At 38.7% G+C, this 25,275-nt stretch overlaps 1 protein-coding gene across 2 annotated transcripts in view; it reads left to right on the forward strand.

The window, feature by feature from the left end:
- Window positions 1–22,944, forward strand: part of gpd2 (glycerol-3-phosphate dehydrogenase 2 (mitochondrial)) — a 28,370-nt gene extending 5,426 nt beyond the window's left edge. The window contains exons 3-18 of one of the 2 annotated variants that reach the window (XM_044345070.1): window positions 171–179; window positions 2,627–2,798; window positions 3,708–3,832; window positions 3,925–4,022; window positions 4,366–4,529; window positions 7,136–7,300; window positions 7,865–8,009; window positions 8,836–9,029; window positions 11,351–11,485; window positions 11,576–11,751; window positions 14,498–14,629; window positions 14,709–14,867; window positions 15,618–15,730; window positions 15,965–16,043; window positions 16,183–16,281; window positions 19,302–22,944. In XM_044345070.1, coding sequence (XP_044201005.1) covers window positions 171–179; window positions 2,627–2,798; window positions 3,708–3,832; window positions 3,925–4,022; window positions 4,366–4,529; window positions 7,136–7,300; window positions 7,865–8,009; window positions 8,836–9,029; window positions 11,351–11,485; window positions 11,576–11,751; window positions 14,498–14,629; window positions 14,709–14,867; window positions 15,618–15,730; window positions 15,965–16,043; window positions 16,183–16,281; window positions 19,302–19,427 — 2,091 coding nt within the window. In that variant the 3' untranslated portion in view covers window positions 19,428–22,944. The remainder of the gene's footprint in view (window positions 1–170; window positions 180–2,626; window positions 2,799–3,707; window positions 3,833–3,924; window positions 4,023–4,365; window positions 4,530–7,135; window positions 7,301–7,864; window positions 8,010–8,835; window positions 9,030–11,350; window positions 11,486–11,575; window positions 11,752–14,497; window positions 14,630–14,708; window positions 14,868–15,617; window positions 15,731–15,964; window positions 16,044–16,182; window positions 16,282–19,301) is intronic. The other variant, XM_044345071.1, reaches the window with a different exon arrangement.
- The last annotated feature ends 2,331 nt before the right edge of the window (window positions 22,945–25,275 follow it).

Below are 25,275 nucleotides of genomic sequence, written 5' to 3' on the forward strand. Positions count from 1 at the left end.
TGGACAGGCAGCTGTGTTTCCCCTGACCTCTGACCTGACAAAGACCTATTTTTGGCATGCCACAAAACTACATACCAGACTTTATTTGACTGTACAACCTAATGTGAACTTTGTTTTGTGTCCTGGTGCGATAATGTCTTCTCTTGCCCATCGTCGTCCTCGCAACCAAGCATGGATTGGTAAGCAAGAAGTCAACCCTGATGAAATATAATTATTTTCACAATAGTTTGTAATCATGCATGCCTCTAATCCCAGTAATTGCAAACGCTGATGAGATGAATGTCCGTCTTCTCTCCTTTAGCAAGGGCTTATGGCTTGGAGAAGTTTTCAAGGCAGCGGCCGATTGGCTATTAGCATGGGCTTTGCTGTGCCATTCACTGACTTAACTTGATTACAGGGGGCACGCTGGCACTTAATTCTGTGGCGGTGTTTGTCTGTATGCATCATAAAAAATAGACAATGATTATATCACTGCCTTGTTTGCGGTTGCAGACCTAAATTACAAGCACTTGCTACTATTTGCAAGTCAAATGCCGGGGTGGCTTCAAAGCAGCTTGATGCAATCATTTAGCTCGAACTGCTAAATAGAAAAATGAATAAATATTTCATTAGAGGTGAAATCCCACATCCTCATATCAGAGAGGAGCTGTGTTTTTTACTGTAGTTGTGATTATTTCTTTAATTCTTTTGCTAATCAAACGGTGTAAATGATGTTCAAAAGACTGGGATGTGATTTATTTTGTGGGTTTTGCAAAGATAAGCAGCATGTTGAAGCAGGTGGTAACCCCCAGCCCTTTATTAACCTTATTATTACATCAAGAATATATTCTGGGTTATTCAGCAACACTTCACTTGGAAACTAAAGGCGATATGACATCATAAGCACATTATAACCTGACTTTCTGCTGAGAATAGCTGCAGCAAACCAATCTTGGATTCGAGATTGTAAGCTCATTCTTGGATTGATTTGGTTGTCACTTCTAATGGTTAATTAAGTACAGTTACTTAATTTGCCCATTTTTCATTCTTATTTCAATCGGTTAATACAAATATATTTATATGGCACAATTTATGTAGATTTAAAAACATAAAATAGAATAAAAACAATACAGAATTCATGAATAAGAATTAAAACAACCTAAAAACTTGATTATTAAGTTATTGAAATAAATACACTATTAAAAAGCAGTTTAAACACTAAATTAAAAGCTAAGTTTTTAGCTGTTTTTTAAAGGGCACTACTGTTTGATGTCTGCTGGAAGACTGTTCCACAGTTTAGGGGCATAAATGGAAAAAGCTACATCTCCAGTATTTTGGTACTGGTAAGTATGGTGTTGAGAGAGTAGCTGGATATAAAGGCTCACACAGGAATATATAGATTTAAAAGTTTGGTTAAATACAGAAGGCTGGGCCTAAGTCGTTTAAAGCTTTGTAAACCAATAAAAAAGACTTTAAAATTCATTCTAAAAGCTACAGGGAGGAAATGTTATGCAGTCAGAACTGGCGTGATGTGGTTTCTTCTTTTTCCTCTCTTCTTCTCATTCATACATGTTTCTTTCAGGAAAATTCAAAATTGGACTCATGTAAATGTAATATTTTAGGTTATAAATAAACTTTACATTGTATTAGATGGTCTATTTTACTGTAATTTTCAGAGCTGGACCAGTAAACCGTCTTAGCCTGTATATTAGCTCATATTAGCTTATAGCACATATTTTAGTGCTATATAATAATGTCAGTGTTGTTCAGTTGCAGTTCAGAGTTGCTCCAAGATATGTGAGATAATTTAAAAGTGTCTCCATTACATAGTTTGTCCACCAGGAAACACTGACAAGTCGATTTTTCAACAGTAAAATGTTCCTATTCAGTGCATATCTTTGTCACAATTCTTAAAATAAACCAACAAGGACATCCTAGTGGTTTAGTGGTTACGATGCATCCCATGTAACCACATCACCCCTGGCTTCAGCCACGTACTTCTGTTTTATGGTGAACTCTGCTCACTTTCCCATGCTTCCTCCCCCCAAAAAAACCCCCAAATGTAAGGGATTATTATCAAAAATGTTTCTCTCTGTCATGTGTTGTGGAATCGATCTTGAAAATCCAGGATTGGTTGGGCTATTTTCGTTTTCTTTCATAATATCATGCGTCACAATTATGAAATCAAAACCACAATGAAAAACAGCCACTCAGACCTAACGCCCAACCTTTCATACATTATATTCTATCCATTACAACAAAATAAAGCCTCTTATAAGCACGCATACAACTGAGTGTCTTATCTCATTACACACTCATGCCATAATGTATTGAAATGATTGCATGCGTTATATCACATGTAATCTTTTGAAGTGCTAAACACATTACACTGGCAGTGTGTTTGCATTGTGCTTATAATGTTTCAAAATGCCTCCAAGAAAAGTGTTGCTATCATTTTGAATGTTTGTATTGCTTTACATAGTATTTACTAATGATTTAACATAGAAATTAACATAGAACTTTGTTGTTTTGCACAAATAAAGTCAATAAAAATCAATTCAGGGACTGAATGTGAAGCTGTTTGAAGTTACAAAAGGCAGCGTGCTCATTGTTTTGGTGTATATGTGTGTGTCTGTGTCACGTCCAGGCACGGTTATCCCATGTAGCAGCAGAAGCAGAGCTGAAGGTTCCCTTCGCGGACGAGTTTCCTTCTCGGCAGGCCCAGCTCGCCGCGCTGAAAAACACTGAGGAGTTTGATGTTCTGGTTGTCGGAGGAGGAGCCACGGGTGCAGGATGTGCCTTAGATGCTGTCACACGCAGTAAGTTCGCTGTCAACAGGTCCTTTCTGCTTTCGAGTACAACACTCTCTTGGGATGTAGCAGCTTTCAGGCTCTATAATGTCCTTATTGAGTCATGATTGAGCATGAGACCCTGACAGTGTGATTTACTTTTCAGTAGTTATCGAAATGTCAAACGCAAGGCTGTAATTTCCGCTTGGAATGGTCAGACATGTTCAGTTTTGTTCCTCCCCCTTCACGGCTGCAGTTTGAGTGACTTGCTAAAGTAATCCAGATAGCTCTAAATTGATAAAAATGCAGATATGACACAGCTAGGTCACCTTCACGGCTTGCCCTGGGTTTTGCTTTTAAGGCAACATACCGGCTGCCCTAATCATCTGATAGCTCATTGGGGCGGGACACACAGCCTGATAGTAAGCTCTGCAGATGAAAACTACTCACCCTCATCACCAAAAAAACAATTCAATTCATATTTAGATTTACAGGTGACAATGTGTAATATTAGAATTAATATTGAACATTGATCAAAGCAAAGGCAGCAAAAGACAAGAACTGTTTCTTAGTGTCTGAAACCATATTTTAGTCATGAAGTCATTCCATGCTGTTTATTTTGTTATATATTTGGGATATTGTGGTTAAAAGTATACAGTAAACAGAGCCTGATTGTATCTCAGCTCTCTCTTCTATCAATAAAACTAAGTATAATTATCAGGGTCAGTGCAGCAGGAAAACAGAAACAGTTGCTGCATTTATTCTTTCTTTGTAAGACTTGTGGAAGACACGACGACCATTTGTCCCCTCTGACTTCTGAAACCAAACATATGCTCCTGGTTGAACAACCTCTAAATAATTTCTAACTTTTATATTTCTCAAACATAACAACAGCGTACTGTATATGAGTATTAAAGTATCCTCTGCTGTCTGTCCCAGACCTCAAGACTGCTCTTGTCGAGAGAAGCGATTTCTCTTCAGGAACGAGCAGCCGCAGTACCAAACTCATCCACGGTGGAGTGCGCTACCTCCAGAAGGCCATCATGCAGTTAGACTACGAACAGGTTCCTCTCCATCTTGTTATTTTTCATCTCTGTCTCCCTGATCTGTCGCACTTCCCTGTCATGATCTTTTTATTCCTCTTTCTTTTAAACAGTACATGATGGTGAAAGAGGCCCTGCACGAGCGAGCCAACCTCCTGGAGATTGCACCTCACCTGTCAGCGCCGCTACCCATCATGCTTCCTGTTTACAAGTAAATGAATTCAGTTGAATAAAATTAAATAAATGTAGATGAATATAGTTTCTCTCTCTTGCTGGAATAATGTACAGAAGGAGCTAAAATCGTCAGAGCTGATTACTGCCAGTACTCTGAAATTATTGTAGAATATTGTACCTGTTTATGCATCATAACTATTGTATATTAACTGACTGGTTGTGAGCAGGTCTTAGTGAATAAGGAGCCTTCTGGACTTCCTCTAATATCTCACAGATGTAGGAGATATTTTTAGCCTTTGGATGTTATGTGAATACAGCCTCACTATCAGTGGACATGTGGTCTCTTCAATCTAGCCCTAATCACTGTGTTAATTCCCAAGATGGTGGCAGTTGCCTTATTACTGGGCAGGGATCAAGATGTACGACTTGGTGGCTGGGATCCAGTGCCTGAAGAGCAGCTACGTCCTCAGTAAGACGAAGGCCTTGGAGCTTTTCCCCATGCTGAAGAAGGACAAGTTGGTGGGAGCCATTGTCTACTATGACGGTGAGCGACTGCTTTGCTTTGAATCGGAGACACCGCCATGTGTGGACAGTCATCTAAAAAGCAGGCTTTGTTTGTTGATTCATTACTCCGTCATAATCTCTTTATTTTCTGTCAACATGTACAAAGCAGCCGAGTCAGTGTTTTTGCCCTTTTACACTGTTTTCCCTTCTTGTTCCTTTCCAATACAATAAATTGAATCAGTTAGTGATGAAACATAACCATAAGAGAATGATACAGCAGCATGATTCAAAGCACGCTTCTGTTATTGAAACATTAACTAAAAGCTGACAGTTTACAGGCCAGACACCCTGCGAAAAGCTTGTTTTTTATTTTCAAAATGCCTCGAGTCTACTGGAAAATAAATTTATGCTTTCTTAAAAGGCACACATTTTGAAAATATAAGGTAAGTTTTGATGTTTTCATATAAATTATTTTGTCTATTTTCATGTGATATAACATGAATGTAGAATTCAATGCATTAAAGAGCATCTAGTATGGGAACAGTGCAAAAGTAAAATACAGAATTTTAATTGGTTTCATATTTAAAAATCCTGGTTCTGAATAAATGGTAATACTATAAAACTTGGAGGCAGCAGTTCTCATAAATGAAAAATCTCTAGGTAGCGTAGAAGATTACACGCTGTTAAAATAGGCCTCAGATGCAAATCTTGCCCATGGCCTTCACATCTCCACTGGTCCCTAACAAAATGTGTTGACAGGCTGGTAGGATGCCCTCGTCCCTGTGGCATTAAAGGTTGCGTGTTCCCCGGATGGGTGCGGAGGGGAACCAACCATATGCTGAGTGTCCAGCTGAGTGTGAGGAGCTTCAGGCCGCAGGCTGCTTTTCCTTTACGCCACTGAAAATAACAACTTTGTATCCGCGGGTGATGTGTCTGTTACTGTAGGCTTCACTGGGTATCAGCTCGTCACGTCCAATGACAACAGGCGGATGTGTTTTAGAAATGACGCGGCTTAGAGAGGCTTTTAATGGTCTCTTTTTTTTTATGGTATTCGGCAGCAAAATCTGCATATTGTTAGTGTGTGATGCATCTTTTTAAAGGATATAACTCAAACAATTAGGTTCCAAAATTAATTATCTACAGTTTTAATAATATCAGTCTTATATTTATTAAATATATCTTATATAACTCTGGCTTTGACTGTAATTTGTTTGTTTTTTAAATAAATTCACAGCTGTACAGCACGTTTTATAAGCAATTAGCTATCTTGAGAGATTAATTTGCATTTTGGCAGATGCTGTAACTTATATTCTATAGACATTGCGTACTGACTACGAAATAGCATTTTTTAAAACCATAACAAAAAGCATTTTCACCCTCCAAATATAAAGCTAAATGTAAGTGTCCAATTTTAAAAGGATTTACTGCAGACTGGAAAAAGGGAAGAGCATTTTCTTGGTGCAAAGCAGCATATGTTTGATTTCCACCCCCCCCCCACCCCCCCCGCCATCATCTGCTCTGAGGGGGCACAGGGCTGGGATGGTGGAGGGGTGGGGCGTCTTTTCTCCAATTATGCCGTCTGGAACAATCACACCCGTGACATTTCGAGATCTGACCTTCTCTCCCGGCGGTGTGGAGCGCAGAGGAGCATCGGCGGCGGGTCGGACCGGCTGAGAAACAGCTATTTCTCCCGTTGTCTTGGTTACTGCTGCTCCTGCCACCACCAACAACAACAGCAGCAGCTCTTTTATTCTCTATAGGAGCAGGACAGCAAATGTGTAGTCCAGATCCTCTCTTTTGGAATTGGCTGGATGGTATATCGGCTTATATGACGACTGCACAACTGCAGGTACAACAGACATGTAAATGCTACCAGAAACACTGATTATGCTCAGAAGCAATAATCCCACAAACCAAAACAGAGCAAGGGACGTTAAGATTGGTAAATGTTTGTATGTGAGAATATTAGAGGGATAAGAAATGAGTAAAGGAATAGCACAACCATTGTTGAGAGGAAGTCATCCTTCCCTCTTATTTAAAATCCCTCCTCCAACCACCTCCATCTCTTCTATCATTAAACACATATTTATTCACATTTGAGACGGTAATCTGGAACATTTCTATATAACTGAGCGTCTGTTTTTCATACTACAAACCTGTAAAACTAGTTTTAGAAACAGCCTAAAACAGCAAAATGCAGACTAAGTTGATTCAGAGTCATATAATATAATTATAATTGTGATATAACTTCAGAAAACAAAATCCAAAGCTCTTTTGATATGAAATGTACTCAGACTTCTTGATATTCATTTATATTTTACATTGACATTGTCAGCCTGCAGTTAATCATTAGCTTTTTCTGTGTTAAAGAAAGATGTCTGGCCTGAAATGGCAAATAAATACATAAAAAGTGATGTTAGGAAATCTTTATTACTTCATAGATTGATCCATGTAGCACCTTTTTTCTACTTAAAAGGACACAATAGTGTTGATAGTTGGGTTGAATGTTTTCCTATCCTAATGTTTCTTTGTAATACACTAATCATTATTTTGGAGGAACCTTTCTAAAGCAAGTTTTGCCCCCTCCTCCTCTTATTTCACTTCCATCCTTTCAGAAAGTCTCACACTTCTCTTTCCCCCCTGCAGGGCAGCACAATGACGCTCGTATGAACCTGGCCATCGCCCTCACAGCTGCCCGCTACGGCGCCGCCATCTCCAACTACACCGAGGTGGTTCACTTGCTGAAGACGAAAGACCCGCAGACCGGCAAGGAGAGGGTGTGCGGTGCCCACTGCAGGGACGTCATCACAGGTGAATTATGCAGGTTGTTTTTATACGAGTGAATCCCTGAACCAACACTTAGAGAGTCCCTCCCGTACATAAAAGTTTAGACCTTTGATCACCTTTGCAATCAAGTTTTATATTAAGTTTATGAGCAGAATTCATTTGAAGTCACTCTGGAGGGATCAGCTAAGTGCTGTTACACTATGAGCCAATTAGAAGGTTGACCAACTGTCATTTTTAAGGGGTAAAATAATTATAATGCCCTTTTTGTATTTGTTATTTTCAGGTATTTTATGCCTATTTTAGTTGCAAATTTTTAATCATCAAGCAGCTAAAATGGTTTGTTTTCTTCTTCTTTTCAGTTATTAAATGTAAAACTCAGTTGAAATGTAAGCAGGACTTAGCTGATATACATTTATAAGCTGCTACTGTTCAGTTTTGAACTACCAAGACAGTGAGCCATGTGTTTCATTCACTCCGTCTTTCTCATCCTCCAAACTGTATCGATTAAAAAAACTACCAAAGACAGTTTAGTTCTCTCTGCTCTTACCGCAACACCAAAGGTGTTTAACCATCATTTACCCTTTACAGGAGAGGAATTTGACATTAAAGCCAAATGTGTGATCAACGCCACCGGGCCATTCACAGACTCACTGAGGAAGATGGACAACCAGGAAAACACCAACATCTGCCAACCCAGCGCTGGTGTACACATCGTCATCCCCGGTTACTACAGGTACTTCCAAACACTCTCATTTATACATTTATATACAGCCAACCTCCTACCACACAGTATATTTTTTTTTACCAGTCACAAAACCAGTCAGAATAAACATTTAACTGGATAAACTGTGCAAAAAAAACCCCATCATTCTGCTCATTCTGCTGCATGTGTCATTTAAATGTATCAAAATAGGAACGCTGGTCTCATTTTCAGGCCTTTTTCCTGCTTTCCAACCTGCCTTTTTTTTTTTACTCCTCCTCAGGTTTTTTGGTATTTCAAATGCATTAACTTGTAGATATTTATTCCTCCATGTTTTCTCATTCTTATGTGTAAATACTAAGCTGGCTAAATATTATCTGACCTATGCTTACATGCAAAGGACAATCTCCTCTGCTTAAGATACAGCGGAGCAATAGAGTGGTTTTGTTGAAGTCGGGGTTTTTTAAAGTTCAGCGAAGCTTATTGAGCGAAACCCGAGGGAGCGCGAGCCCTTTGAACAGCACCAGAAATGCCAACCACCTAATTCTCTTCCTCCCTTTCTCTCATCTTCCTCCTGCCTCTATCTGCCACCTCCCTCCTCTTCCTCTCCTTGTGTTTTCTCCTATTTTCCTCTTTTTTTACTCCTCACCTACTCAATTTGTCGCCCTCCTCCTCCTCACCCTTTTTTTTTTTTCTCTTTTTTGTCTCCTCTACACCTCCTCTTCCTCACCACCCTTCATCCTTCTCTGATATGAACTGATTATCAACATGACATAGTAATAATATTAACGAAACCCCTTCTGTTAATACACTTATAATAACAATAATAAATCCTCTTCCTGCTGTTTCTTTCCCACAGCCCTGACAATATGGGTCTGCTGGATCCGGCGACAAGCGACGGGCGTGTCATCTTCTTCCTGCCCTGGCAGAAGATGACCATCGCCGGGACGACCGACACGCCCACCAGCGTGACAGCCCACCCCATCCCGGGGGAGGACGACATCAACTTCATCCTGAGTGAGGTGCGCAACTACCTCAGCCCTGATGTAGAAGGTACTTGGAGTCCCCTTTTGTTTGATTTTGAGGAGCGTGCAGTCACTTAGAGGATTCTCTAAGTGTTTTTAGACAATGATGTTCTTTTGAGTTCCTATTTTTTCTACTTTTTCTTCCTTTTTTTTTGTTTTTCTAACCATGCTGCTAAGTACTATTTCAGAAAATCCTTCCTGTTGCACCATAGGATTTTTTTTTTGTGCCAGAGGCAGAGTGTGTGGAAAAGCAAAGTCTAAAAACAAACATAAACTAAAGTAAAATTAAGTTTGCTTGTATAGTCAAATATCACATTATTACAGTGTGAGAAGAAATTCAAGGAGAGATCCCCCCTTTATATTGTTATATTGAGTCAGTGTTGTTTGGGATATCTGTATTTTTTATATCATGTATTGTATGTGCATATATGGTTTTATGACTTACACAATTAGGAGCAGCAAGTTGTCAAAATATCAATTAGTTTGAACAGTTAGTAGAGATATAAAGGCTGCATCTAATGATTATTTTCTTGATTGACTGATTATTCATGTAGTTCATAAAATTTCAATAACTAGTCATATTTATTATCATTTATTATCATAGAGAAGTATGAAAACCAGAAAATATTCATATTTGGGAAGTCATTTTTGCTCAAAAATAGCTTGAACCAATTACTTGATTATCAAAATTGTTGCCAATTAATTTTCTTAATCAACTAATGGTTGTAGCTCTGGTACAATGAGATTATTACCCAGCAGTAGGGTAAATTACAGTATGTTCAACACTAATGTATCCCAGTGAATAATTTCAATATCAGCTCTTTCACATTATTCTCAGTCAAGTTACCAAGAACCACCATTATTCTGGTTAAGCATAAATATATGGATCTACAGTGGGGTCCACATTGAAAATGAACTGTTTCTAGGTCGGCAATCACATTTGTCAAATTTCGTTGAGTTGTATCCCTTCCATTGAAGTGTTCAGATGACACTCAGGTGGATTTGATCTTCTCATGAGAGGCTCGTTCAAGTGACTCAACTTGCAGCCAGTGTTTCACCTGTTATAAATATGGCTGTGCCTCAAGTTTCCAGCAAAGAAGTCAAAGTGTTACTCTAAACAAAGAGGGGCTGGACTAAAGGTTTCTAAGAGGGCAGTGCTTGGAACTCTGAAACGCTTTGCAGAAACTGGATCAGTTGTATCCAAAGCACGATCAGGTAGACCAAAAGTGACCACACCATCAGAAGATCAATACATCAAGCTTAGTTCCCTGAGAGAGAGAAAAACAACTTCATCACACATACAGAATTTGCTAAATAAAGAACACAAGACTCCAATCAGCGAAAGTACTGTCAAAAGAAGGCTGTCTTGTAGTGGTCTCAGAGGACGAGCAGGAGTTTCTATATCACTTCTCAGGAGGGGAAACAAGGCCAAATGCTTGGGGTGGGCTAAGAAACACCGGCATTTCACAGTGAATGACTGGAAAAAAGTCCAAGTTCAATCCAAGTTTGAGATTTATGGCAGTAAGGGTGTATGTAAGGAGAGGAATGCAGTGTATCAAACCAACAGTGAAACATGATGGTGAGATTATTCAAGTCTCGGGGTGTTTTGTCTGCTCTGAAGTTGGACGCCTGCACCGAATTGACTCCACCGTGACCAAGAAGAAGTAGCACTCCATTTTTCAGAGACATGCTAAACCCTCTGGTTTGCATCTTTGTGGAGAAGGATTCATGCTGCAGCAGGATAACGACCCCAAACACGCCTCAAAGCTTTGCAAGAACTACTTGAAGACCAAAGGAGTCCTGACTGTCATGGACTTCCCTCCACAGTCACTTAACTTCAACCCGTTGAACATTTATGGGGGCACTTGAAGACCGAGAAAGCCGAGCACTCTGTGACATCACAAGAAGCTCTTTGGAACTTTATCAGGTCATGCTGGGATAACATAGGTCATCAGGTTTTGCACAAATTTGTGGAGTCCATGCGAGCTCATGCTGTCATTAAAGAAAACGGGGGAAACACTACATTCTAAGATGTTACTTACTACTTTTCACCCAAATTGTAAAGCTGATATTATCATTTGTAATGAAAAAATTGTATTACATTTGAAACAAATGCAAAATAGTCACTTTAAAGGGTCTACAGAAGTCCATGCTTGTGTAGTAAAAAAATAACCTTATCTCTTGATGTAAAAGAAAATATTGTCCTACACTGGAAATCTCTCTACAGAACGAATGAAGTTCTATCTTTTCTCATTATTTTGTCTTATTAAGGAAATACTTGGTATTCAAAGTGAAGTATCTTGGTTAGTTTGTGTCTGACCAAATGAAATGTATTTCTGTTGTCTGCAGTGCGTCGAGGAGACGTTTTGGCAGCATGGAGCGGTATCCGTCCCCTGGTGACGGACCCCAACTCTAAAGACACTCAGTCCATCTGCAGGAACCACATCGTCAGTGTCAGTGACAGCGGACTGGTCACCATTGCTGGTCAGTTGGTCTTTGTGCGTGTTTGAATATTTGAGAAGTAGCTGATGTGTCATATTTTTAATCAGTCATAAATTTTGTGTGTGCGTCCAGGTGGGAAGTGGACTACCTACAGATCCATGGCTGAAGAGACCCTGGATGCAGCCATCAAATCACACGGACTCAAAGCCGAGCCTTGCAAGACCGTGGGTCTGATGCTGGAGGGGGCTAAGGGCTGGACGCCGACGCTCTACATCCGCCTGGTGCAGGACTACGGCTTGGAAAATGAGGTATGACACATTTATACATGATGAAAATGATTAAGTGGATGTTTTTACACAGTCAGTAGATTTGAGTTTTAGTGTATTTGTCAAGCAAAAATAACTTGCTGATTAAGTAACATCTGAACTGAAGTGAGGTAACAAGAGGAAGTACAGTAACTTCTTCCACTGACAGAAACAAATACGTTGCAGTTTCAATTAGAATCAGCCCTTTTCCTTCTTGAATCAACATGACTTCTGTTTTAACCCTGACTTGAGCTTGAAGTGCTCGAGTCCCCAACATGATTAAAACCTGAATGTTCATTGAGTTCTCTATTAAGTTGCTTCATAGGTTCAACCATATTATGAGAAACAAAACAATTCCTCTTCTTCTCTTCATCTTTATCCGTTTTTTGTGTTAATGTGACTCACCTACAGTCGGGCCAGCTCCTAAATGTCACAGCACAAACCAGTCCTGACCCGCCATGTTCAGTACTGTTTATACTTTTACCATAAATTCTCAAATAGTGGCCTTTATTTACCTCAACTGCTGAAAGAACTAGACCTTTTATTTTACCAACCCTGTATTCGGATCTGTTTTAACTGGCTGTTGATGCTGTTTGCTGCTTGTACAAACTAGACACTTTGTCCAAGTTTATATCTGTTTTCTTGATTAATTCAAGTCAAATGTACATTTCCACTGCTTAAACTGTTTCCTCTTTTCAACAGAAATGCTATTTTCATTTACTAATTAATTCTAATTGCTTCTCCAAGCGGTGTTTTAAGCTGCTGTCGCACAGATGTTTCACATGCAGATGTTGAAAAGCTTTCCAGTGACTCCATCCCTTTTTCCTGGTATAGTTTTAATATGAAACACGTGCAGGACGTTTTATTGACAGTAGTTTAACTTCGCTCGAAAAGACGGCAAAGTAATTAGTGAATGAAAATAGTGTTTTTGTGAAATAGAAACTAAAAACTGCAGATTTTTTTTGTTGTACTGATGAATTTCATTCTCTAGAAATACACCCAATACCTGCAGACAGATCAAAACGTTATAAACTAACAAATATTCCATCCTGTTTTTCTTATTTTTATTTAAGTTGTGCACGTTATCCTCAGTGTAAAATGAATGATATTCATATTCATTTTTTGTCTTTCCAGTTAGCTAATTTCCTCTTTGAAAAACTGATATATTGTCTTTGGCTCCGTCCATTTAGATTGAACTCCTAAAGTTGCCGGTGAGGTTATTTCTCCGGTCTGCACTGTACATTTTCAGCACAGTGAAGTAGACCCTTAACTACTGTACCAGCTGTACACAGGACCAGATATTACACACACACACACACACACACACACACACACACTCATCTACAAACAAACCTGTAAAAGCAGCATGCTCGCATCGACACATTCGCAGCCTTCACCAGCAGCGGTGCAGCTGACATTAAAGCGGCTGCCGTAACAATGCTGACATTTCTACTACACAAAAGACTGGACACACACATTGTATGCTGTACAATTTATCAATGGCATTAAGTAAGGGCACATTGATTTACATCAGCCACACGTCATCTTTCCAATAATTAGCCTGTGCGTTTTCATTAAATCCAATAGAACATTGTTTCCTGAAGAAAAAGTACTCCTGCAGCAAGTGCCTACAGTATACTAACTCCTCATTAGAGGCGTTCTGAACCGGCTCCGCTGTTCTCGCGAATATTCCTAAAAGGTCACTGTTGATATTTGGACAGCGTTTGCCCTTTCACATGATCGGCAAGCCAACGATCTGAATAGCAAATAGCCCTCTTGCGTTCTGTAAACATGTGACACCTCATTGACAAAGTGGCGCTAACGCTTATCGTTTAGCTCCAATGAGATGAAATCGATCATGTGAATACCAGGAGCTGCCACAACAGTCTGCATTGTTCAACCTGTTGTGTTGGTGAATGTGTGCTTCAGACTTTAGGGCATCAAACTCATTACAATCCAGATATGTTCATTTTAAGAGCAACAGGAAGTTCATGGCCAAATATTAGCTTTTATTTTACCATTTCATCTGTTACAGTTGTTAATGATTTATAATTTGGAGAATGCACATACTGCAAGTTTCATTGACAAAAGTTTTGTAGAGTTCAGTGATTTGTTCTCAAAAAAAAAACAGACTTTTATTTGACTGAAGGACGTGTCAAAACCAAATGCAGATTAACTTAGGAATCTGTAGTATTAGGAGATGGAAAAAGATTTGACTCTACATGATTTCCTCAGGGGATTTGTGGTAAGCCACCTGGCTCTTGACACATCCTGTCTTGTGAACAAGGTAGTAGATGATGCTGTAAACAAAAGCCACACTCATTAAAAAATATTGCAGTTGCTGTGTGAAATAGCACATCTGCTCTTCTTTTCCTTAAAACTTAATGTGTGTGTGTTTATGTTTGGTTTTAAGGCGAATTGGACCGCCTTCTGCTCCTCTGTAAAATAATAAAACACTGTGGGAAACTCTGGTACTCTCTTTGTTTTGAGAGAATAGAATTTGCTGTTTACTTATTGATGAGCCAAGATGAAATATTGTAATGGTATTTTATGACCATTTATATGATGTTCATCTCTTTTTTTTATCAATTAAGAGTAAACATTATGTATTGCTCTCATGTATACCTGCTATTGATGGTGGTTTATATTTCTCTTATCCAATTTATGGATCATAAATTCTGCTATATTAAGTTTTGCAGCTGTTTACTTAAATCTGACTGTACTGTCCTGTCTTTTTCTCTGTGCACAGGTCGCTCAGCATCTGGCCTCGACGTACGGAGCAAAGGCGTTTGATGTCGCCAAGATGGCTCTGGTCACCGGGCAAAGATGGCCAATCGTAGGGAAAAGGCTGGTGTCAGAGTTTCCTTACATTGAGGGCGAGGTAAACAACAGTCTTTCACTGAGGTTGAAGAGAAACAAAAGCCCCTTTTCACTCTGAAATGATGCGTCTCCTCTCTCAGGTGCTGTATGCGATCAAGGAGTACGCCTGCACGGCCATCGACGTCATCGCCCGGCGAACACGCCTGGGCTTCCTGAACGTGCAGGCAGCGGACGAAGCCCTGCCACGTATCGTGCAGATCATGGGGAAAGAGCTGGACTGGAGTCAGGAGCGGAAGACGGTACAATTTTAGGACTACTAATCATTTTATAAACACATGGTGATGGAAAACCAAGGTTTTTCTCGGAGCAAGTAGTTATTTTATGGAGTTTTATTGCACAGTTTGGTGTCATATTTTTCCTTGCCCCAGAAAACCTGTTGAGTTTACATAATGCTTTAATGCCTGCTGGGTTTTGAAGTATACAATGGAGAGGTCCACACCCTTTATCCCTTTAGAGGGCGAGCTCTCTGTGTGTATGTACGTGTGTGTACAGTATGAAAGAGATCAGGCGACGTGTGTAGTTAACGTGTGCATGAAAACTGAACTCTCACCTAATTTGAGCCCTCATTGTTAACCAGTTCAGGACGAGTCACATGTCATTCAGCAGAATAACCCATAAACAAGTCAGTCAGGTGTACGTCAAGTCATAAAAATAACTGAAAACATCTGCTAATTGAGTGAATAAATTAAACTAATTTACTTGTTTTACTAAAGTTTTAAATGATGTATAACAGCTGGTTGTAATTATCCAAATTATCTGTCTTCTTTTGAGTTATTCTTGTTTTCTCTTGTTTTGTATTTTGATTTATTTACTGTATACGTGATCTTTTTGTGTGGGATAACAGCACAGTACCCCTCTTTTTTATTTCTCCCAGTCTTTTCTGTCTGTTTTTTTTTAATCACACTCAAATAAAATGATTCTTGTTAAGGCTCATTACAGTCTGCAATATCACAAAACAGCTGATATCTGACTCCTGTTCTTCCTCTCAGGCGGAGCTGGAAGCCGCTAAGAAGTTTTTATACCACGAGATGGGCTACAGGTCGCGCTCCGAGCAGCTGACCAAGACGTCTGAGATAAACCTGGACTACCAGGAAGTAGTCAGGTAATTATTACACTTCCTTTGAAAGAACATTGTACTCCACAACACTTTCTGTCTCTGACAAAAGTTCCTGTGAGTAAGTTGGCGGTTTGTCCAGCCGTTACTGCAGTAAACATATAATAATAACTAAAGTGAGATTTTATTTAGACAAATTATTACTTTAATGTTTATTTGTCCTTCAGTTAAAGCAGCTGTTGGATTATTACTGCTGTTAACTGTTGTTTATCTGGTTGACAGGTACAAGAAACGCTTCCATAAGTTTGACAAAGAGAGTAAAGGATTCATCACCACTGTCGACGTCCAGCAGGTTTTGGAAGTGAGTTTCTCTCTCAGTTTTGCTCTCTTCCATCACTTTCTTTCTTCTCTTCTTGTCTTTCTTTCAGCCTCTCTGTCATCTCTGCTCACCTGTCTTCATTATGTTATTGATCCTCGGTCTTGTTTTTTCTTCTCTGCAGAGCATCAATGTCCACATTGATGAAAATGCGCTCCACGAAATCCTTAATGAGGTGGACCTCAACAAGAACGGACAAATTGAAATTGATGAATTCCTGCAGGTATGTAATATTCAGACAGAGATGTCAGACATCTAATAACTGATCATTTCCCATTTTAATTTCAGCCAATGACAATATTTTTCAAAGTATTTTAATATTTCAGTTTTCTACAAAAGTTGGAAGATTACCTGTAAAATGTATAAAACAAGTTGATTTTAATATCTGCTCCCTTCAGTCATCACACCAGTTTTTACTTCAAGGAATAAGTAAAGAGGTGTAGTTGAAGTAATATTATCTATTTCTAATAAGCTGACAGATATAGCATGGAAATCTGAGAAATAATCAAACTAAAAATCTCATTTTTGTGTATGACTAAGTGCTTCTTTTCCTAGAATAGACGCCAGTGAGATTATATCAGCTTGTTTTTAATAGAAATAAACCTTTTTAAGTCATTTTCTAGAAATGAATAAGACACCGCACGAGAACCAAGAGAAATGAAACTTGATTTCTTGATTCAAACAGCGGAAACGGGCTGAAATATTCTCACTGCACTGACAATGTTTTTGTCAGTGGCCTTTCAGTTTTAAGAAAATAACACTTTAAGGACTCAATGACAGTCAAAACAGACTTTTAAAAGAAGGAATATTTTGCAGTGAAGACAAATCCAAGAAAGAAAGAATCCAAAAACGGCAGTAAAAGTAAGGTTAGGCACTGCGGTATGTGTGTGTGTGTGTGTGTGTGGCTTTGTCTGATGAGAGTGTCCATTAATGCCTAACACTCCTGTCAGAGCCTGCCCTCCTCAAACCAGCAGAACAAACACGCTGGATAATAGAAGCTCGGGGGAACGCATCACTATTTCGCCACTTTTGTTTGCCATTTTAATTTTTTTCCCCCGTTTCTACCCTTTTTTTAAGGTTCCAATTTGTAGGACTATTGATATTTATGGATACATGTCTTCATATTGTGGATATTTATTTACAGTCTGAGGTAAAAGTGACAGTAAAACCATCTAAGAGTCAAACCGATCAAGAGAGAATCATTCTCTCGTCTGCTGTATTCTGTTGTTTTTAGTTTTATTTCCTAGATAAATACAACATATTCCTCCTCGTACCTTCCACAGAGTCTTAACTGGTCATTAAAGCTGCAACACAAATGATCTCCCAGTTTAAAAAAAAGTCATTTGTTCACCTGAGATGTGAGAACAGTGGATGTCCGCCCTGCAAACAGAAGGTGTGGAGTCTTGACTCCACAACCAGCAGGTTCCACCAGACAAAGCTAATTAGAAATGAGAATCTCTGTCAGCGACTTCCGTAATGAGGGCTGAAGTGCGTCTGGGTCTCCCGTTGTCCGTCCGCCCGCTAAATTACTTTCTCACTTGAGTCCAGAAAAGGGTCGTTATGAGAGAGCTTGATGACATTTGAAGATTTAGTCTTCATTAGCACATCTGGCTTCTCGGCTGTGCGGTGACTTCCGGAGCCGAGGAAACAAGCTCGTCATACACATTTTTAGTCAGTGTATCTTTAAACGAGAACCCTTTTTTTGTTGTTGTTGTTGTTGTTGTTGTCCCCCTGTGAAACAAAATATGTTTCTATCTGTCAGTAAAATATGACGGAGTTAATCATCCATGTTATGTTTCTTTGTGCTTGTATGTGTATCTGACCTGCACGTGGACGACTAACAGCTAGTAACTGATATAATCTTACTGTAACTCGCATGATCCCTACAACAAAACATGTTACCGACTACAAAACACTCAAAACTTTTATAAGTCATGTTGTATATTTTATTTTATTGTCATTACTTTCATGAAAAGACCAAAACCAGAGACTTGATCCGACTAACAAGTATTGTTTATGTATCAAAAGCCTGATAAAGTATCTTATTCCTCTTTGCTGTAGAGCTCCACTGTTAAAAACACATCCTCTTCATCACTGTGAACACTTACACCGTCCTGCTGCCAGAAATACTCACCAGAGCACCGAATATGTATGAATCCATGGTAGAAAATAGTCCCCTCCTTTATTTATTTTATGTAGCTTCTATTGAGGTTGTAAACCTGTTTTGCAAAGGAGACTTGGTCAAGACAAAAGGTTACAAAGTCAAGCAACGGATAACATAAAAAACCAGATAATGATACTAAAATGAGGCTCAGAGTAGGCTAAGAGTCAGTGACAGTGAGCTTTAACTGAAGTGCTGGTTTGATGGTCAAACAGCGTCTGAAACCTCGTCCCACCACAACTTTCTGATGTTGAAATTGGGGGCTTGTATCAGACAAGTAGCCATGTGTACAGCTGAGTGTGACACTAAGAAGGTCTTCTAGGAAAGATTGTTCAAAAGCATCCAGGCAGGCTCAGGCCCTGAATTTTGACCTGCAGGGAGCATTTGTACATACATTCACCTCAAGTTTTGAACATCGTTGACATCTGACATTATAACAGTATAGAAATGACAGGAAATCACCGTCTCCTTTAAATCCTCACCAATAATGAATAGATTAGTGCCACAGACAGAGTAGGGACGTCTAAAAGTATTGAGAGACAGACTAACACATTGTTGGTTTTTGGTGTTTTCATGGGATTTAACAAGAGGAAAAATACAAAATAATGCCAGCCTTATCCGTTTAAAAACTGTTAGATTCACTCTTGAACCCAACACAGTTTTTCTCTTGATCTCCTGCCAGAATCTGATTCGGTCAATCAGACAAATTCAAAGAATCTTACTTGAAAGGGGATGGAAATAACGATGTGCTATTTGCAGCACCGCTTGCTAATAAAATGACTCGATATCCATGTAAAACATCTCGCCTTGTCCGGCTTTAACACATAAAAAAAGACAGTTGGTGTTGGTTTCATTTTCTACCTCTCGAACTCGGGGACGTGACGGTGATCGGACAGCTCTAGAACCTTTCACTGGGTGGCAGCGTGGTATTTTCATCGTTGTAGCAGATAATTACTTCTACCTTAACCACTACCTTCTAAAAGCAGCTCCGTTGTCACCGAGCCCTCGTCCGTTTGACAAGTTAACCTTTCCCGCTGTATGCAACACACCATGTACCATGTTCTCTGCCATTTCCTGTGTAGCTGATGAGCGCGGTGAAGAAGGGACAAGTGTCGGACAGCCGTCTGGCCATTCTGATGAAAACGGCGGAGGAAACTCTGGATATGAGAGGGCCTGTGACGGTGGACCGCAGCGGGGGCGGAGTCTGAGCCGGAGAATATCAGGGATGCCAAGAAAACCTTCAGCTACAGTTTGTTTTTTGTTTTGTTTTTTAAGGTGGTGATGACAAAAAAAAAAAAGTGTCTCATGCAAATGACGTTATTTGAATGACAATAATGCAATCAAGGACGCGGCGGGATGAATTTGGCCAAATCAAGTGCAGATCAGCATCACTCCTGAGTGTGTTTTGGGTGAAATAGTATCTAATGATTGACTGAGATTTGTTTTTCACAGACTGTCGGTCTGTCTGTGTTTGTCTGTGTTTGTGTGTCTCTGTGTGTCTCTGTGTGTGTGTTTTGTCTTTTGTCCTGATCAGTTTTCAACATCTGGTGCCTCTGATATTACACAGCACACAAAGTATCTGTTTTATACTGTCTTTTAAACAAAACCTTCAATATTTTAATCATCACATGATCTTTGTAGTCTCTTCAACACTCCTTTTTTTTTAAAACTTTGCTTACGTTCATTTGTAACATTATCGACACTGATTGTTGTGTAAATACTGTCCTCAATGCGATGCAGCTTATTCAAATGGCAACTGATTATTTGGTTATGCTTTATTTTACAGGTCCATAATTTTATAACAGTTTCTTAGAAAATTTCCTGGAAATGTGGTGCTAATTTTAGGGAAAATAGAGACAATTAGCACGTTTCTATTTAACTAAACGTAATTGCTAACATAACCAAAAGAGTGGAAATTTTGACACACCTTTCAGTTAAAAGTGAATACACATATACAGCTCTGAGATCTTCTTAACAAGTAACTTTTATTTGTTTACAGTATTTAAATGCAAACTGCAACATATTGTAAAAATTATTTGGTATGAAAAGGAAGCTTCATACACTTTGATCACTCAAATCGAGCAGCGACAACTCATCATATTCATCTTCGTTTAATGAATTTGCACTTTTATCATGAAATAGCAAATGGCCTTCACAAGTTAGAATAAAAAGAAAAGAGAAGATGTAGAAACTGAAAACACAACATCAGTAATTTGGCGTTTCAGAAAGCCTCCGACATTCATCACTGTGATTATAGCTGTCTGAACAATTGCGCTTATTTCCAGGAAACTTCCTTGAAAATTATTAAGAAATCACAGAACCCTTAAAATAAAGCATTACCAAGCATTTTAATGTGTTCTTTCTGATCTTAGCACGTTACAAGCTCTAGTCAGGTAATATATAACGACTCTTAAAGCACTCTGAGATGTTTCTCCAGCACTTCTACGCTGCCTGTTCTCAGCCCGGAAGAGTTATTATAGAGTATATTTTAGGGTGAAAGTTGCTCTGGGATTATCTTACAGCTTGAAGGCGCACATCTTCTTGTCTACTGTGTGTTTTTTTTCCATCTATTGCACTACAAGCAAACTACTGATACTGAGGTTTACATGACAAGGTTTCCAGCTTTAGCGTTACTGTTGCTTTTAAATCACAGCTTTTGTTCTCTTCTGTCCATATATATTTTTAAAAATTATTTATTCCTTTTTCTCTTTGTATATACACACGACTACATTTAAGGAGATTATAGATTTAAATATATTGCAAAGGGAAGTGTAAAAACAGGATATGTATGAGTTATTTTTATTAAGTGGTATTGCATGCTACATATTAACCCTATTCTCTAAATGATGTAAACAACTTAGTCTTTTTATTTCTGCGCTTGTGGTCGAGAGTGAGATCATAAATGCTGTATTAACGCACACCATTATGTCAGCAGAAAAACTGATATAATCCTGCATGCTGTTAGCTGATGTTTTACGTGACAAAGATAAGATTTTAATCCTGTGTGGACATTTATCTTCACATCATAGCATGCTTTATGTTCAGCGTTTGGTGATTTTTAGGGGTTGAATGGAAATGAATGTATGATATGTGCCTTGATGTGCCTAGAATATGACACTCAACCATTTGCCCTCTTATTCACAACTCCACATGTTTTACAAATACAGGAAATAATGTTGAGAATGAAGATATTTATATATCTGTTATTACATAAGGAATAGTATTTAAACTCTACCGTATATTTCACTGTGTAAAAACGGGGGCCTGTTGCAAAGGTCGAGCCGCCATGTTGGAGGAGTTTGACTGAAATGGGACTGAAATGGGCCAAGACTGGTATTTTTAGTTTGGTTATTTGACGTGTGTGTCAGTTAAAAAGGACACATATTTCATTTTTTAGGGCTGGGTATCAAACACCAATGTTTTTTAACCGAAAGCTGGCGTCATATTTATTAACTTCTTCACTGTTTCTTTGATCAGATAGATCCTGATTTAGATAAAAATGTTGCCAGTTTCAGGCTTTTTTATTCTGGCAAATTCAAGACAACATTGAAAGGTCCCATGTGGAGTTTTAAACCACTAGTGGCCATATGGAGCCATGTTTTTATTTTGCGTTTACTCGATCAATGAATTCACATCGTGCTGATAGTTTCACACTATTCCACTGATTTACAGTTGGTATCAAATTTATTTGAAGACCCATACAGATTTAAAATAGTTACAATCATCAAGGATTAAATCACAAAAAAAGCCAAAAAGCCTCATTTCCATTGTAGAAATAAAGGCAGATCAGAAGACAAAGGCTGCAAGCTGTTTTAAAAATCGCCTTCGCAAATGTTTTTTGATGAAGGAAAATTCTCCACAGGGTTCCTTTATTATAAAGGACTTGGGCCTCTTTAATTAAATGGATTAAAGGTGATATTCTTCTAAGTATCAAAAAAGTCGAGAAGTCAAAATATGTGTATTGTCAATGCTGAAACTCAGGTATCATGTTGAAACCAGTATCAAAAAATGATACCCAGCTCTATTATCAGTTTAGAAAACCATTTGAAACAGCAGTCAGACCATTATAAACACTAAAATTCCTCAAGAGTCCCATATAATGAAATTATTTTATTGTTGGGAACCTGTTTGTTTTTTTTAAAAAAATGATGGAAAGTGTATTTTTTTATTCCTCCAACACAGCGGTGCGTCCTTCCTCGCTCTTCCTCCTCACAGGCCCCTGTTGAAGGTTTTATATTGTGAAAGGAAGTGTGTGTGTGTGTGTGTGATTGTGTGCAGACTGTACTTCTTTATTGCCTTCATATTTTGATTTACATTTAGTACTAATTCAGTTCAGGTATTGACACTTTCTTTGGACTTTCTTATGCAGTGAACAGAATCATTCCATACTTTAGGTTTCCCTCCCATGAACCAACACTGTAACTGTTATTGAAGTGTGTGTATCAGTGTGTCGTCACTCGGGGGTTCGGCTACAATACCTTGACAGCTGAGGACTTCAAACTGCCAATGCCGGCCCATCAAGAATAGCTTATGGGCAGCACAACTTAAATCCACATCCTGATGTTTGATTGTCTTCTTCGGATGAAATTACAGCTTTATCCAGGCTCAAAGAGAATCATATTCCTTTTTTTTTTTCCACCAAAACTGTAAGAATACTGTGTCAGTCTTCAGGAGAAAAAAAAAACAACGCAATTATCTAATTAAATGTATCTGGTTGCTTGCAAAGCTTTGTGGGGTTTTTGTGTTTCTTCTGTGAACATAATTCATACTGGGCGTCCATGCGGGTGAGAGAATAGATATGACAGCCTGTGAATGGGGGAAAAAAAAACCTTGACGATATGAAAAGGTCTCTTTTAAAATTTTATTTGCTTTTTAATTGGATGTTAATTCAGGTCAGAAGACTGTAAAATGTAACTTTTCAAAATCCAGATGATAACATAAAGGCGTCACTTATTTCTAGTGCTGAAATGAGTTAATTCTTATACTCGTAGTCAATTAAAAGACAATTAATCACCTTTTTTGATATTTTATTGTCCTTGAATTCATCAAGTAAAGAAGGCAAACATTTGTGAGTTCCAGCTTCTGAAAATGTGACAATTTGCTGCTTTTCTCTTTTTTTATATCATAGTAAATTTGGGGTTTTGGACTGTTGGTTGGACAAAACAAGTAATTTGAAGGCATCACCTTGGACTGTGGAAAGGGCGTTTTTCACACTTTTCATTTTGACATAATTTAATAGAGTAATTTGAAAAATGTTCGCCAAATTATACCGAAATTATATGCTGCTTATTGATTTGTTATACAACTGCAATGTGTGTGCCTTTTTTTTCACATAGATTAATATCTGTAAGATGAAGGTTTAGTTAGTTCTCAAATAGTTTGATTAATGGAATAGTACATAACCTCCTGCATAAAACCATGTGTCATTTTTACACCTTGGTTTTTGTAAAGATTAAACAAACAGTAGGCTGGTAGGCAGATTTTGCTGCCTTTGGACAGAGTCAGACTAGTATTTTTTCACTTGTTTTTAGTCTTTATACTAAGATAAGCTAATAATCTTTTGCTGACTTCTATTGTTTAGTGTGAAAAACAGTAACAATTAAATTAACTTGTGGATATTTTTAGCAAAGAAGTAACAGTTTATCTACAATATGTATAATGTTGCAGGTGGAGCACAGAAGGATTTTGTTTCTTGTCAAGTGTTACCTGCCTGCCTGTAATTGTAAAACATCAGGTCAGGTTGCACCTGGCCAAAATGTCCTCACTGAGATAGGTTCTTCTGACAAGGATAGAGGTACACGAACACACACACACATATACACACAAAACTTCATCCAGTAGGCTCCCTGCAAACTGGGTGAAAAACAGCCTTTTCTCCCGAAAGGTCACAGTGAGATTTGAATGACAGCTTTAAGTCCTCCGCTCATATTACAATTTACAGCGGAGCCGTCTGCAGTGTGCTGCCGTTCTGGGAAAGGCCGGGAATACGGCAAAGCAATTAATTGTAATGAATAATGGGACAAATCTGGTGGGCATATGACCGCTAATGCTCTTTTTCTCTCTTGGGGATTAGGGCAGTGATGCCAGCCATGCTGATGTGTCTGCTTGCACACTAATTGAAACGCGTGAGGATAGTGTGGGGTGGTGTCAGTGTTCAACTCTACTGTCCTCCAGTAGTCCCGCCTCTTCTTTTTCTTCTTCTCATTAATTCAAAGGGAATTTCTGATCAAAACACATCAAATCTGCTTGCTTTGTTAGGCTCTAAATCACACGGATTGAGCTCCAAACAGGACCATGCATGGGGTATTGAGAGATATGTTTTAGCCCCATAACCCCTCTCAATGACTAATCTGGCCATGCTTAGCATGCGCCAGCAGTGTTAAAACCTTCCTCCGCCCATGAGCTTGAGTACCAGTGTTAGTAATTAGAAATTTGTAAGTAGAAATTATCAGCAATTCACCCTATTTCCATAAACAAGTTGTCATCATGTTTTGATGAGTTTTAATTAGAACTGTGTGTAAGAGCACAGACCAGACAGCCCCATAACAACGCAGCAAACCTATCACTTATTCAGCTTATAATTATGGTAAATAAGATGATAATTAACTGACAGCTTGAGAAATTAATCACATCCACCTTTTGCTATCAAGTAAAAGTTCAAATATTGACATGCTCAGGCAGGACTGAAGGACACGGATGAGATTAATTATAGCATTATTTGGTGTTATTTGTGCCTTTAGGACTAATTGCAAGTGGAAATAATTAAATAAGGAGGTTGTTTTTTAACATGAAACACTAAAATGATTAACTAAAATTAAAAATGTAATCTCCAGGGTAATTTCTGAGACTTTAAAAGCACTGTAGGTGTGTTAGGGTCCTGAACTGACGGGAAAGAGTAAAGAAAATGCTCGGTGACCCCTAAAAATCTCCACTTTATGGGTGAAATAATGGTTCAAACCTTTCTGGGCCCCTCTTGAACCTCTTCTGGTTGAATAAAAACCCATTCTGCAAGGTGTCCTGACATTTACCTGGGTCATTCACTGGCTTTGTGCCTAT

The sequence above is a fragment of the Thunnus albacares genome, chromosome 24 (genome assembly GCF_914725855.1).
Source record: "Thunnus albacares chromosome 24, fThuAlb1.1, whole genome shotgun sequence".
Taxonomy (NCBI): Eukaryota; Metazoa; Chordata; class Actinopteri; order Scombriformes; family Scombridae; genus Thunnus; species Thunnus albacares.